General features: G+C 48.8%; 1 protein-coding gene across 4 annotated transcripts in view; it reads right to left on the reverse strand.

The window, feature by feature from the left end:
* Nucleotides 1-15,380, reverse strand: part of MTUS2 (microtubule associated scaffold protein 2) — a 503,374-nt gene that overhangs the window by 8,478 nt on the left and 479,516 nt on the right. For all 4 annotated transcript variants that reach the window (XM_081083596.1, XM_081083595.1, XM_081083597.1 and 1 more), the window contains 3 exons: nt 10,270-10,484; nt 3,671-3,776; nt 922-995 (listed from right to left, as the gene is read on the reverse strand). In XM_081083596.1, coding sequence (XP_080939722.1) covers nt 922-995; nt 3,671-3,776; nt 10,270-10,484 — 395 coding nt within the window. The remainder of the gene's footprint in view (nt 1-921; nt 996-3,670; nt 3,777-10,269; nt 10,485-15,380) is intronic.

Here is a 15,380-nt window from a genome sequence, read left to right on the forward strand (position 1 = left end):
GCCCGTGAGGACTGCGTGTTGCAGGCCCGTTGATGGGCGGGTGGTGGGCTTACCGCAGACTGTTTCCTGTTTGGAAAATGTGGAACAGCACACTGAGTAGTGTGACATTGGTGTCACAAGCATGGGTGCTTGCGTAGACAGGGCCGCCTCTGCGTGATGCATGCTGCCAGGGGAGAGTCAGCCGTCAGAGGCAACACTCCTGGCTTTGTGTTACTTATGGTAATCAATGGGCATTCGTTGTTATTGTCATCACAATGTCCAGGTGTGAGTGTCCCCAGTATTTAAAAATTAACCTTGCTCTGATTGAGATGCCACAGCCGGGAACAGAAGCACCCTAGCTTCCCGGGCAGCTCCTCCCTGGGGCTGTGGGTGGCCATCATCTTTCCACAGAGCAGCTGGCAGGGTCTCTGGAAGGGGGAGGGGGGTGCAGGTGAGCTGGGGCCCCTTCAGAAGGAAGTCAGGCTGCTCGCTGGCATGAGACCCACATGTCGTGTAGGTTGGCAGTGGAGGCAGGGAAGGTTCTTTCCGCCTCACCCACCTCCAGGTGATTGAAGTCCTTTGTTTTAATCCCAGACATGCCCTATGGCTTCTGCCCTTCGCAGCCCCCCTTACACCACGCCCTGCCTAGCATGTGCTTCTCCCAAGTCCCTTTCCTCACACACAGCGCGGTGACTCCTCTGACCACAGGAAGTGTGGCTCAACCTTGGATCTCCGTGGCACTCATTGACAGTAGTATTCCCTTGGTGCAAGGATGTGCTACCTTTGGTGGGTGTCTGTCACTCTTTCTGCCACCACCCTCTGAGTAGACAATAAATTCCTTAGGGCAGGGGAACGTCTTATCTCCCTCTATATCCCAAATGTTTGTGGACAGGACTAACAGTGCTGCCATTAGCTTGACTGCAGGGTTAAGGAGATACTAACCTGTAATGACAGCCGCAGCTTTTCAAAACTGTCTTCCAATTCTTTCTTTTCAAGCTCATGGGTAGACATCAATTCTGGAGAGAAGACATCGGATTGTTAAGTTAGCCTTTCATCTGAAAAGGATCAAACAAGACTCTTGCCAGACTAAATGAGAAACGGGTGACTAGGGACACTGGTATACAGCAGACTTGAGCCTAAAGGGACTTCTCCATTACTTTGGAATTGTATGCGGTGTTATTTAGAAGAGAAATAAAGAGGGATAGAATAGGAGAAAGGGAGAGAAAAAGAGGGGGAAGTAAATAGAGCGCACACACACTCATTTCTATACCCCGCTCTCCCACCATCCGGGACAAGTCAGCTCCTCCATCCACGGTCCAATCAACTTGGTTGATTCTCCAAGTTTTCCAAATGGGAAAGCAACTGGGTGATCAATGTTCAGTCTCCATCTCCTTCCCATCCCAGGGCCACTCTTTCTTTCCACCACAAAGCAGCCATCTGGCCGCAGGAGGGAGCTTTCAGAGAGCTGAGCTGTGAGCAGCCTCCATGCTGCCTGGGCTCGCTGGAGAGCGACGGGTGAACAGGGCAAGCGCTGTGTCTGTGAGGCCTTTGGGCCACACTCTGAAAACCACAGATCTCTAGGCTTTGCTTGAGCAAAGAGTCGCTATGAAGACATTCAGACAGAAAGGAGGACTAATTGGATTGGTTCCTCTTGGAGAGTTTGGAACCATTCTATTCTAAGCAAAGTGTCATTCCAGTAATAATTTGCAAGTGAGGCAGAAAGAGATGTCATGTAAGACTTATTAAACAAATGGATTCTCTTTTCCTCCAGATGGGAACAGTCTGATTAACTGGGTGAAGCCCATATCATTCTGGCTACACAAGCAATTTGTTTGCATGTTATAACTGGAGGGAGGAGAGGTCTCATTAATCAGTCTGGGTCACACATGCTTCGGACAGGAGAGTACTAGAGACCAACAATTATCATTCTGGCTGGCCAGAGATGCAATTAGGAAAAGCTTTTGGTTTCCATTGATCCAAATCGTTGAACTAATAATGGAGAAGGTCTCTAAGAAATCTAGTTGTTATAACTCAAATTTACATTTGGAAAAAATTAATTTGTGCTGATTGAATTAAGATAAACCTATGTGTCTTTCTGTCTAAATGATTGGTTTTAATAGCCATTGAGCACATTGTCCTGACCATAATAATGAATGTTTTTGCTATTATTATATCTACTATATATAATGCAAAGGCCTTCGATGCGACATCTAAGCAAGGCTTTGCTAGTAAGAAAAATCTGCCAGGTCTATTTTATGAAAATCCAGCAACAAAAGGCAACAGTGTGGCTCACTGCATCATTTCCACTCGCATTCCCACTCAGAGACTGTTTATCTACAGCCCAGCGATGGGCTTTAGGACATTCAGATGACCCCAATACCCCAAGAGAGAGGCAGGCTGTATCTATCCTGGACATGGTATACACCATGCCTGACAACTGTGTACCCATAACATAATTATTTTGAGGTCATAACACTCTGCCCCACACCCAACACTGTGCTCTAAGACAATGGTTCTCAAAATGTGCTGCATATTAGAATCACCTGGGGAGCCTTAAAAAGCCCTGAAGCCTGGGCTGCACCCAAGAGCAATTAAAGTGGAATTTCTGAGGTGGGATGTACTCATCCGTGTTGTTGTTTTTTAACTCCCAGGTGGTCCCAATGGGCAGCCCAGGGTGGGAGCTGGCACATGTGCTGTTTCTGCCCCAGACGTCTTTGCTGCCAACATTTTTCTGTACAGCTAATTGGCTATAAGGCTTCTTTTCTGTAAACAGATAAAATAACTGGTTGGTAGTTTGGGGTTTGGGGTGTTGTTCAGTTTCATTTCTCCACTGATGATTCTCACTGTTACTCCCATCTTCATATTCTATGTAAATGTTAGCGAGCCCTCATAATGGTCTATGTAGGGACGAGTGGACACGTGGTGGTACTCTTAAAACAGTTAGCATTTCTTCCAGGTGAGATGACCCGTCCAAGAGTCGGTTTATTATTTTGGAACAGTGCATTGGGAGGAGAAAGGGAGGCCAAGTGCCCTCATGAATTCTCCTAGAAGAAGACAAGTCCTTAGGTTACATCTACAAAATAAAATCAGTTATTTGAGCAGCATTGCTATGAATCTATACATATTTTAAATGAAGGCTTACTTTTGTTATTCCTTTTTTATGTTTCATTAGGTCATTTTTAATGTCCCTCTATTTGTAGTGATTTTATCTTTTTTATCGCAAAATTGCCTTTGAAAGGTGTGTCCACCGAGACTGCTGTTTAATTGTGTGAGGCCCAGACAGGCCCGGGGTTTCCACGCCTACGTGACACCGGTGGTTCTTAAGCACAACGCCCTGTCAGACTCCTCCCAGGAGCTTTATACAATCTTGATGCCCAGCTGCACCCCAGACCAGCTGCCTGGGGGCCCGGAGTGGACCTAGACGGGCACCAGCCTCTAATCACAGCGCCCAGGGATTCCAACATCCAGGCAAGGTTGAGGGTAACTGCTGCAGAGGAAAGAAGTGCTACCTGGATCCTGGTTTTGCATCTTTCCTTTCCACAGCAAGCAGCACAGAGAACACACCAGGAACAAAAGGAAGGAAGAAAGGAAAGTGGGACAAGCGAGCAGGAGGTGCTCCTTGTGTCTGCAGCAGGAGGCTGGGCTCCCATGGCCTACCCTGCCGGCCACACACATCTAGGATGGTAGCTACCTTGGACTTTGTGGTCGTGGTCATCCTGCAGGATCGCGATGGCCACCGTGTGGTTGTTTTCCATCTCTAGGAGAGCAGCCTCGTGGCTGGCGGTGATATCTTCTACCTGCAGGAGAACCACAGTGACCGTTATGCGGGACGGACGGGTGGCAGGGATATCCTCACTGCCTGGAGAACAGAGATGGAACTCACAGAGTAGAAAGGTCAGTGGTCCAAAACGCAAGGAAAAGTCATTCTGCTGCGGTGACAGCCACCCTCATCCTGTGTGGAGGCAGGGGAGCCAGGATTTGGTGGGGACAGGGCAGCCCCTGGAGGCAGGCTGTCTGCAGGAGGGTGGAGGCTCCTGTGGGAATGGCTGCGTGAGCCCCCTCTTTACCATCCGGGGCCTGGCTCTGGACCATCCACTGCCCACTCCCATTCCTTCCCCTCACACCGATCTCTCTGGTGACGATGACTCAGGAAAAGAGGAGGGACCTCCCTGCTAGATGGTCTGTTCTGCGCTCCGGCGGCAGGTGGGAGCCACAGCGCACAAGGTACTGGAGGGAACTAACGCTTACTAAGCTACCTGCTACCAGCTACTCGGCTTACCCCTCCTAGCACATTGTAAAGGAAATACTTATGTCCATCTTATAGGAAACTGAGGCTCAGAGAGTTGGAAACATTTTGCCCAAGTCCCAGTAAGGGGCAGAGCCAGCAGTCGGCCCAGGTCTGTCTGACTGCACAGGCGAAGCTCCATCAAACACACCCCTGCTGCCTTCCCAGCAAGAGCAGCAACGAGTGCCCGAGGAGCCTCTCACCAAGGCCAAGGCAGCCGAGTCCTAGCCATCAGCTTGCAATCTGGGCCTCCCGTCCAGCACGAGAGGCTGCGGTCGTTTCCAGGACTTTAATCACGAGGAGCACAGCTAGCCTAGGATTTTTCACTTCCACTCTTCCTGATCTCCGCCCCCGCCCCCCACCACCAACACATGTACTGTTTTTGTTATTTCGTTGTTGTGCTGTTGTTTTTAACTTCAAATGTATGACTTACAGGAGTAATTGCCTAAAACAGCCTCTCCCCACGCTAGCAAACCAGAAGTGCTTTTCCAAATTCTTTGTCAGCCACCATTGCAAAAAATACTACTGTACATTGTAACACAGCACACAAGCACAAACCAAAGTGTCAAAAAACAATACTTTCCCCTCCTACTTGCAATAATCTGTTTGTTAAATTTTTATCTACTAGTGTGTCAAAACCTAGTGTTTGAGGAACACTGAAGCAGGAAGCGTGCCCAGGTCCTGAAGCTCCGTGGTGGACCAGTTAAACATACTGCTTCTAGCTGGTACTATTCAGCCACGCCCAGGGTCCTTTGTCCCTCAAGGGACAATTCACAGGCCGACCTTTGGTCTGAAAGGAGGAAGGGCTCTCCACAGGAACGGAAGCCCACGTGTGGAGTGGATGCATGCGAGTATTTTTGTTTTAAAATGGGGTAGATTTTCACTCCGGGTACTATAATTGCATGGGAAAATTTGCCTGACTTTCCTCTCCTAAGGTAAAAGAGAACTTCATCCATGAAAACAGAAATACCACTGGCAAAACCAACAGTGAACTCCACAGTGTTCGGATAGCTGCATCACATTTTTCAAACGAACATGATATGCAATGACTCACTTTTATTCACTGGCCATCCTTTTTTTAATTTTTAAAAATGTTTTTATTGATTTCAGAGAGGAAGGGAGAGGGAGACAGAAACATCAATGATGAGAGAGAATCATTGATTGGCTGCCTCCTGCACGCCCCCTACCGGGGATTGAGCCCACAACGCAGGCATGTGCCCTGACTGGGAATGGAACCGTGACCTCCTGGTTCATAGGTCTATACTCAAACACTGAGGTATACCAGCCAAGCTTACAGGCCATTCTTGATGAAACTATGTTTTACTTAAGGCTCAGACCTATAACTCCATTTATCAGAAAAGCTGATTACCACAGTACATAATTGTCCAATTCCTTTTTATATGAGGTTTTCATAGAATCTTCATCCAAGGCATTTCAGTCTCTTGAAAAAATAAATCACTGGTTAAAAAAAATACAAGTATATGTTTTTTCTGCTTCCCTACTGTATCAGTTGAGCCAAGATCACCCTGTCTGCAGACATAGGTCCCCACACATTATCTGGATGCTTGTTACCCAGTTCAGTTTAAAGAAAAATCTTTGATCAGTCCTTGGTGTGATTCTAATTTATTGGCTCTGACACAAATTACCATATTCCAGAAGAGTCCCCTCTGTCCCTGGCAGAGAAGATGCCCTGTCAGACAATATGACTTTATGTCTGAAGCTGAACATCACCCTTCTGGATTGTTGGGAGGCAGGTCTGTGATTTGATGGTGATTCAATCCCATGCTCAATATAGGAAGCATGATGTCTCTCTGTTACAGCCACTCACAGGTGCTTTTATGAGTGAAATACGGATCCCCTAACTCTGAAAGGCCATACACAACAAGAGGAAACCAGTATGAACCAATGAGCCAAGATTTGGGCGTAAGAATCCTTGCTCTTCAGTAAAGTTCCTATACATCTTTATGTTTTTGGAAGACTGTTCCCTCTCTGGGGAAGGAGCTGTTCACTATCGGCCATCCTCTTCTTGTCAGAGTATTAATCCCCATGACTGCTCCTCCGGGGCCCCTGGCTTCTTCCCAGGGCATGGCCTCACACTCCGAAGCGGCCAGTGAGATTTCAGCCTGAGGACACCCTGAAACCCGCTGCAGGTGTTTGAAGGGATTCAGACAAGTTGACGGAAGGGAAACATCAGATCATTGATTCATTGTCAGTCCACGGCAGGCTTAGGTGGGAGGAAGCATCCTTCTCTTGGGGCCTTAAGCCACTGCTGGGCCACTCCTTCCTTCTCCAGGGAGACGGAGCTCGGGCTGCGCCCGGAGCAGGAGTCTGGCTGCGCCCTCCGCTGGCCCCGTGGTGTGGAGAAGCAGCTGTTCCGGGGCAGGCTCCACTCCACAGGGGCCTGCAGTTCTGCTGGGCTGAGCAACAGCACAGCAAAGGGTCGGAGAGCCGCCCCCTGGATGGGTAAGATGCAGCTGCGGGCTTCCTCACTCAGCCATTTGCAACACACAACTATCTGAGGCTTTGGCCATTCCCTGAGAGACAACTTACGTTTAGAATGAAGATGCATGTGCTTTGTATCATCTCAGCTTTACTCATTAAACCCAAATCAGATTAACTTCCCATCTACTCCCATCCCAGACACACATCCCTGTCTGGTGGGACAGAGGGGGCGGCCCATGTTCACTCTCTCCAGGGTTCTCTTACGGATTTTCCTTCCCTTCGGTGCCTGCTTACATAGCCTGGGTAGCTGCTTACTCAGGGTGGGCAGCTAGCCATCCCAGAGCACCCAGTCCCACTCCATCCCTTTCCAGGATGTGCCTTCCGCCCCCACTGCAGCCCACACATGAGCAGGAGTTCAGGCGGCCCCCACCTTCCCACAGCGCCTCCTCCCGGGGTACTGAGACTCTGGGCTGTGCTGGGCGGGGCTCTGGAGCTGGAGGACTGAGGGTCCCTGGAACCTCCTTCTGTTCGAGGGCCTGTGGCTTCTGCTGGTGGCAGCTGTGCGCCTGTCACAGGAGGACTAAGGAGATGTAATGCCAGGGGATGAACCAAGTGGCCTCTGTATGTCCTCATGAAGTGCAGGATGCGGAGGCTGCCAGCTAGTCTGAAAGGGCGCTTTCCTTCAGAAAGGGAGAAAGGACGTCCTGAATCCGAGACAAAGCAACGTAAAGGCCGAGGAGGAGCACTGCTTCCCCCGGAGGGGAGGGCGCCTCTGCTCAGACTTCATTGAGCAGAGTCCACAGTGACTTCAGGGCCAGGTCAGGGAGGAGGACACAAGGCCACAGCGTCGTGGAGGACTGGGGTCAAAGGTCACATAATTGACCATTGAATTGAGGCTCTGTGGCTGAGCATCTTTGGGAAACAGTAGACAGCCCAGAGAGGACAACTGGAAGGCACTGTGTTTGGGCAAAAGGGGGCAAGCCTGTGTATTTTCAGTGAAAATCCGTTTTGTGTGCTTCGAGGTGGGGGCTCTGGCAGTTTGGCTTCTATTCATGCGGAGCTAGCTATGGCACACGTGCTGATTTTGATTAAACACCTTATGGTCATTTTGAAATAAAAATCAGGCCCAATCTTTATTGGCACTTAAGGAAGCCCGGAGGCCGGTGTCGGGGGCCACTGCATTTCAGGTCAGGCTGACGAACAACCCGACCCACCAGCCGTTCTGATGCAGTTACCGTGGGGTGAGGATGAGGAGGGTGCTTTGCCACACGTTCCTCAGTGACTCCCATGTGCTGGCAGAGGCGAGCGGACGGCTGGATTTGTCGGAGGGAGACCCTGCAGCAGTCAGAGGTGCACGTGTCTCAGCGCACGAGCTCCCAGCCTGAGCGAAGCTGCGGGAGCTCCTGCGCTGCTGGTGCGGGCGCTGGGCGGCCAGAGGTCGGGTTGGTCGACTGTGAAGCTGGTGGAGCACAACTGCGGACAGATGTCACTCTCCATAGGGTCAGCATTGCCAAATGCAAATTGTCCCCGATAAAGAAGCCTGAGGGTGGGTAGTCCGAGCTGGAGAGCTGAAACCGCAGACCTCACACCTCCCCATCGCAGCCGTGCACTGAGTTTCCTGCACAGAGCGAACGCGGATTCTACTGCATGAGAACTGGTGATGTCCTGCCTCGCCTCCCTCACTGCCTGCACTCTCTCTGCTGGCTGTGGGGGGGTGGGGGGGCGGTGAGGGGGGGCGGCTGTGGTCAGGCTGGCCACCCATGCTCCGCAGCAGGGGCCAAAGTCAGGCCTGAACGAGTCACAGGTTTCAATCATCCATCCCCCCAGCCAATGGGTGTCTGCAGCAGGTTTACTCAGACCTACAGCACTCGGGTGTTAGTTCTACCAGAAAATGTTCCCTGTCTTCACAGCTGGAAGTAAACTCTCAGTTCCTAAGCATGTCTCTGCTGCTCACCCAGGGTCAGTTCCCTCAGAACTTCCCTGGCGATCGCCTGAGGCATGGGTCAAGCACGCCCACGGTTTATAAATCTGGGCGTCTCTGGCAGGACCCTGACGTGTGCCTGGTGTGCAGTGGGCACTCCAGATATTCCTGGCCTAGGTGAAAGGGAGCTTTCACTCCGAGGGCCCCTCGAAGCACCCTCTCCTGCCTGGCAGCCACCTCCTGCCCTCCCTCCCACCTCTTGGCACTTTCTCAGCCAACCCAGAACTTTGGACCAGAAGTCTCTTCGTGGACACAGGTATAAACACGTTCTCTGTGCAAAACTGGGAGCGAATGGCCCAGGGATACAGAGGCTCAGAGCCGCTATTTGCACCGGGTTGGGGATGTATCCAAGGGCCATGCGAACACTGCAGACAGCGCAGGGACAAACGTCTGCTTACAGGGGTTATGCTCTGCGAGCTCAGGACGCAAGATGCTGGAGACCTGGTTCTAACATTAGCACCAGTGTAACTTTAGCCGTAACCTATTCTGTGTCCTGGTCTGTAAGTCTAAACAACCTTAAGCAGGCAGGTGTGTCTGGTTTCCACAGAAAAGATGCTGAATGGAATAAAATGTGTCAAATGGGAGACTTTTAATGACAACAATGGTGCTTATTATTACTCTGGTGTTCTCCCTGAGCCCATTAGACTCACAAGCCTCTGGGGGCCATCACCGTCCAGGGTGTCCACTTGGAAGCAGTGGGAGGGGGCAGCCTGAGACTTAGCGTGCTCTTTGCAAATGCCATTAGCAGACCACGAGAAACAATGCACCACTTAGAAGGCGGGTATTAAGGCAACAGAGCTTTGGGGACTTAGAAAGAGGAGAAAAGAACGGAGCAGAACTGGTCCTCATGGAAGCAGAGTCTCCGGTCAGCACCCACAGTGATGGACAGGGAGGCTCCCGCTCCTACCTGCTGCACCTGACGGGCTCCCTGGGAACCATTCTCTACTCATTCCAGATGAATCGCTCTCTCTAGTAAGACCGCTGGGCCAGCTAGCGGCATTCATGCTTTTATTTGGCAAGTTCAAACCTACAACCTACTCTGTGCAGGCACATTCAGGTACCAAAATTCTAGCAGTAAGCCTGGCAGACAATTCTCTCTTGGTGCTTGAGAGGATGGCCACAGAGTGTCTAGAGCAGCTGTGGGCAAACTACGGCCCGTGGGCCAGATCCGGCCCGTTTGAAATGAATAAAACTAAAACTAAAAAAAAAAGACCGCACCCTTTTATGTAATGATGTTTACTTTGAATTTATATTAGTTCACACAAACACTCCATCCATGCTTTTGTTCCGGCCCTCCGGTCCAGTTTAAGAACCCATTGTGGCCCTCGAGTCAAAAAGTTTGCCCACCCCTGGTCTAGAGGGAGAACTTTCTAGGCAGGAGCACACTTAGCAGAACAAGGAGAGGGAGGCCAGAAAGGCAGGAGGGGAGGAAAGGAGGCAACGGAGGAAGAAATGAAATCAGAGAGGGAACTTTGCAAGTAACTCACCTGTGGACAGGATTCCGGGCTCAAGTAGCATGGCTCCCCCTCCACCTTCCACCTGCACATCCCAACAGCAGAGACAGAGCGCAGCACAAACACACCTGCTCTTGGTGCTGACACCGGATCCGCAGCAGCTGGGCGCTGTGCTCCTCCTGAAGGCGCGTCATCTCCGCCTGGAACTGCAGCTGCAGCCGCCCCTGCAGGTCCTGGAGCTCGGCCTGCTGCTGCCAGCCCAGCTTCCTCACCTCGTCCTCAAACCGCCTCTCCAGCTCTTCCTTCTCCTTCTGCAGTTTCTCACACCTGGCTGTGTTGAAGGCTGGGGACAGAACGGCATCTTTGTGAAAACTGGAGAAGAGGCACCAGAAGGTTTCAGCATCCACGGTAGAGCATCAAGGTTAGTGTCACGACCGGGGCAAGACCCTCTTGCTTTGGAAGAGCCTCCAGTCTGTAAAGGGCTCTCCCATCTACTGCACTGCACGTGTGGGGAAGCCCGAGGTCGCCGGCTGTGGATAAAAGGGCTGTGGAGGCAAACTTGGGCTTTCTGACAGCCAGCCCCATGGTCCTGCCACTAGAGCAGGGCTCCTCTGAGGGCCCACGGACCGTGGGCATCAACATCATTGGGGGTTTGTCCGGCAGGGACTCTCCCAGGCACACTCTGGGTGGGTCAGGGGCCCTGGGGAAGCAGCCCAGGACCTAAACGTTTCATAAGGTCCTCGGTGGGCGACTCCTCTGCCCGTTGGGGCTCGAGAGAGACCTGTGCATTCCTGGGAGCTGAGACGGGACAGGCGAAGCACCAGGTTAAAGGCTGTTCTCCCCAGGCTGAAATGCTGAACTGGACATTCACAGAGGAAGTTCGGGTCTCAGTCAGGGGCCCGAGGCTGCACAGTAACCAGCACTACCCCCTTGCATAGGATGCCTCCCGGTCCCCGTCCTGGTGCGCTTCCCAGGCCGCCAGCAGAGGACAAGCCAATGACAGCAGCCACTGATCCACTGGTTCTTCGCATCGGTGCCTCCCCTGGGCTGTGGGCAAGAGGACTGCGATCATTTGCAAGATCTCTGTCTCAGCTGCAAACTGCTTCCATGAGGAGAAAAGCACCTCGGCAATCTACTATGTTTAGGTCAAGGGGTGCTGATTTTCACTCGCAGGGCACAGACGGCCAGGTGCAGGCACAGGTCATTACGGCCCACAAGGACGGTGCTGCCGCGCTCGCCTCCTGTGTGCATGCGCAGAAATCACCACTTACTTCAAAATCGAGTGAGCAGGTCGGGCTGGTTGGTGATAACCTGCACTCCAGGGGTGCTTGGCTATGGTCAGACATATACGTCCACGGTAGTTAGGCTTTGAAACACTCTGATCAGAAGTCCCGCCTTAAGGATGTGCTAATTCAAGGGCTACTTGGCCACATTTGGCACTAAAAAAGTATGTTAATCAGCACACGGGATGCTTCAAAGTATTTTCCCCCTGATGTAATGAGTGTGGGTTGATGGATAGGCACCTTGCCCTTGGACAGCGCAGCAGCCTAACACTGCCCCCAGTGGTCTTTTTGGTCAATTGCCCCAGTGTCCCATGCCCCACCCTTGTGTGGGGGAATCTGATCCACATCTGAAGTTGTGAGCAGGATCTGCCACTGTAACCAGGGTGAACAGAGGGGCGGGTGCTGGGTGCTGCTTCCCCCGGGGTAGGCAGTAAGCGGAGGCACTGTTGCGGAGAATTTCAAAGCCATAATCACCGGCTTGAATTGCCACCTTGTGTCAGCAATTCTAAAGACTGTTGGTGAAAAATACTCCTCAGAACAGTCCTTTGTTGGTCTGCACCCTAAACAATTGCTACAATTACCGTTGAGGTTTTTAACAATAATTTTCATATTTTAAAAAGATCACAGAGAAAACTTGAAAGTATGGCCCGAGGACATACTTGTACAAATAACCTTCCCTCCCCCGACCCCCGGATCATTTGAGAATAATATGCTTGACCTGCCACCAGCCCCAAATTCCTTAGTATATATATTCCCTACCAACAAGGACCTTCTCCATGATCATAATTCAGTCGTCAAAGTCTGGGAGTCAACATCGATCCAATAGCACCACTGATGCTCAGGCCCATGTAAGTCCCACTGATGGTTCTAATAATGTCCTTTCCATGACAAGTCCTGAACCAAGTCCTGTCTCCTTGCTCTCCGTTTGTCTAGGACAGCTCTCAGCCTTTCCTTGGCGTTCAGGCCCTAGACACCTTTAAAGGAGACAGGCCAGCTGTTCCCCAGAAAACCTCTCATTCGGTGCGGCTGATGTTCCCTCCTTAGATCCAGGTCCTGCATGTTTGGCAGAAATGTCAAAGAAGTGATGTTGTGTGTATGTACTCTTTTCATTTGAATGTTGATGCATTTTTTTATGTTTTTAAATGTTATTTTATTAAGGTATTACAAATAGTAGTACATATGTTAATGCGTTTTTAATTGTTTATGTAGATTCAGGAAAATCATGCTTAGTATAATCATCATCATTGCAGGATTATACTGGAAATGATTTTGTGGTAGAGAGGAGGGAGTGTTACAAAAGGTCTGGCCTAGGTTTCAAATATGTTAAATATTATATAGATATTATTGTCACAGGCCTGAGGTGAGGGGCAGATTGCTGGGAGTACACTGGGCTTCCCACCACAAGCAGTATAACAGCATCTTGCCGGCTTACTAATAAATAGGGACGTGATTAGCAGAGCTGGGCTGAGGCTTTCGATACCTGGTAGTGTGGTCATTGTGGGGGTCAGCATCCTCCTCTACCTCTGACCACTGGAGGCTACAGTCCCTATGAAAAGAACCCACAGACCAAAGTGGCTCAGGCCTGGTGGCAGGGGTGTGGGATGCCAGGGCAGGTTTCTGGGTGTCTGGGCCTCTTCGGAGGGTGCTTTTGTTTTTGTAACCATGTTAGCTGATCCCCCCTGCCCCGCCCCGTGTAGTGTATCATGCCATGGTCAATGAGATCAAAATAAAGCAGTGACAGCAATATTCTTCTGTGTTTAAAATAGGTCTGCAATGCAGTGCCCTGAGAGGAGACACACATGGCCAGGAAGCATGAGAACAGATGGTTAGCACCATTCATGATAAAATACATGCAAACTGAAGCAATACATTTTTTAAATCTAAAAGACCAATAAAAATGAAATATTCTTGTAAAATAGGAAGGGTCGGAGGAAACTGACACTCAGTGGACTATTGGTGGGAACGCAGTCAATAAGCTGCTTTGAGGGCACAATATCTTTAAAAATGTTGATGATAGAATTGGTGTCCTGGCCAGTGTGGCTGAGGGTTAGAGCATCGACCCACACACCAGAGGGTCTCAGGTTTGCTTTCTGGTCAAGGGTATGTTCCTGGGTTGCAGGTTTGATTACCGGACCTCAGGGTGCATGTGGAAGGCAACCAAACCAATTGATGTGTCTCTCTAACCTCTCTCTCTCTCCTCCCTCCCTCCCTTTCACTCTCTCTAAAAATCAATGGAAAAAATATCCTCAGGTGAGAATTAACAAGAACAACAAGAAATAAAAATAAATGGTAGGATTTGTAGCCTTAGGGAGTGACTACTAAACAGTATGGGATTTCTTTTTAGGGGGTGATGAAAATGTTTCAGAATAGACTGTAATGACAGTTGCAGAACTCTGCGAATACACTAAGAACCATTGAGTTGTACATTTTAAATGGGTAAATTGTATTTAGTACATGAATTATATCTTACAGGTTTTTACAAAAAATGAAAATTTAAAAATAACATGATAAAAAAATTACTTAGAGGATAAATTTAGATTTTTTTGGAGAAGAAAAACTCATCTTATTATTTAAAACTCTACACAACAGTGGTAAAAATATATGATGGCAAAATTAAACAAAAATGAAAACCTTATCACTATGCTGTTTCACACACACACACACACACACACACACACGGATATAGGTGGAATCAAATGGAACCTAAGATGGAATAAAACAGATAAAAAGATTATAAAATAAATAAAAATAAATCAGTTATATTGAAAAAAATAACATGAAGGTTTTAACACAAGTGCTCACAAGAACATTTGCTCAAGAGTTACTACAATGTGATTTGCCTTAGGGAACTATTGGAAAGTTAGTTAAATAAATGATAATGAATCCAATATACAGGAGTGGTCAAAAGTAGGTTTATAGTTGTAATACAAATAAATGATAATACAAGAATAAACTCTGTGCTTCACATACTCACAACTGTAACCCCACTTCTGCCCAGCCTATACATATAGAACAAATCCTATACATAATGGGCTATAGGCAACCAGTAAAAAAAATAAGGTAAAATTTTTTTTGTGATATAATGGAATGATTTCTGTAATACATTATTAAACAGAAAAGGCAAGGTAAAGAAATAGTATGCTTTCATAGTTCTATTTGTAATGGAAATGTATTTATATTTCTGTCTCTCCTCCCTCAGGAGCTTGTGTGCCTAAGTTACAGGATTCATTGCCCAGTGGACACCTGCAAATATATATATTTAACAACATTCTATTGTTGGTTTACATGCTTTACGAGTAAAAACCATTTTTCACATTACTACCATAATGAAGGAGAGACGGGGTTTGAAAAGGTTATAGTATCTGTAGGTCAGAGATGCCCTGACTCTTCTCTATCTCCTGCAATTTTAGTTATGTCAGTGGCAGGATGATTCATGGGCCTGGCTCCTGATTTGGGGGTTGGGAGGCCATTGGTTTTCATCTTTGAGCTGCCCCTGAATGTGCTGCTGCCTTAAATAAATCAGGAGCAGTAGAGGCCTGTTTCGCTGCCTCTAAATTGGCAAAGTAATCTTTTTTTTTTTTTTTTTTTTTTTACATATAATCCCCTTTTTTAGATATAGCCCCAATCTCCAAATTCCCCACTGCTATTATGTATGAGAGAGGTGATGATCTCCACCTGATGACCCCAGGCCTGCAGAAGATACTGGATAAGAAGAGCAGCTGGGGCCCCAAGGGGAAGAGCTCTAATAACAGAGTCCCTCAAGAATAATAAATATCCTCTTGCCTCTGGTAAATCTTCAAAGATGTATCTAGTCGGGCATTTTGCAGTCAGAGATTAACGGAGGCTAATTTAATGATATTAGACAACATCTGGAGTCTTCCTTTCTTCATGTGGAAACAGTTGGTACTTTGCCATAGAGGCCAACACCCCAGTAATAAATCCCTAGAACCCAAGTT

Source organism: Myotis nattereri (assembly GCF_964212035.1).
Source record: "Myotis nattereri genome assembly, chromosome: 2".
NCBI classification, from domain to species: domain Eukaryota; kingdom Metazoa; phylum Chordata; class Mammalia; order Chiroptera; family Vespertilionidae; genus Myotis; species Myotis nattereri.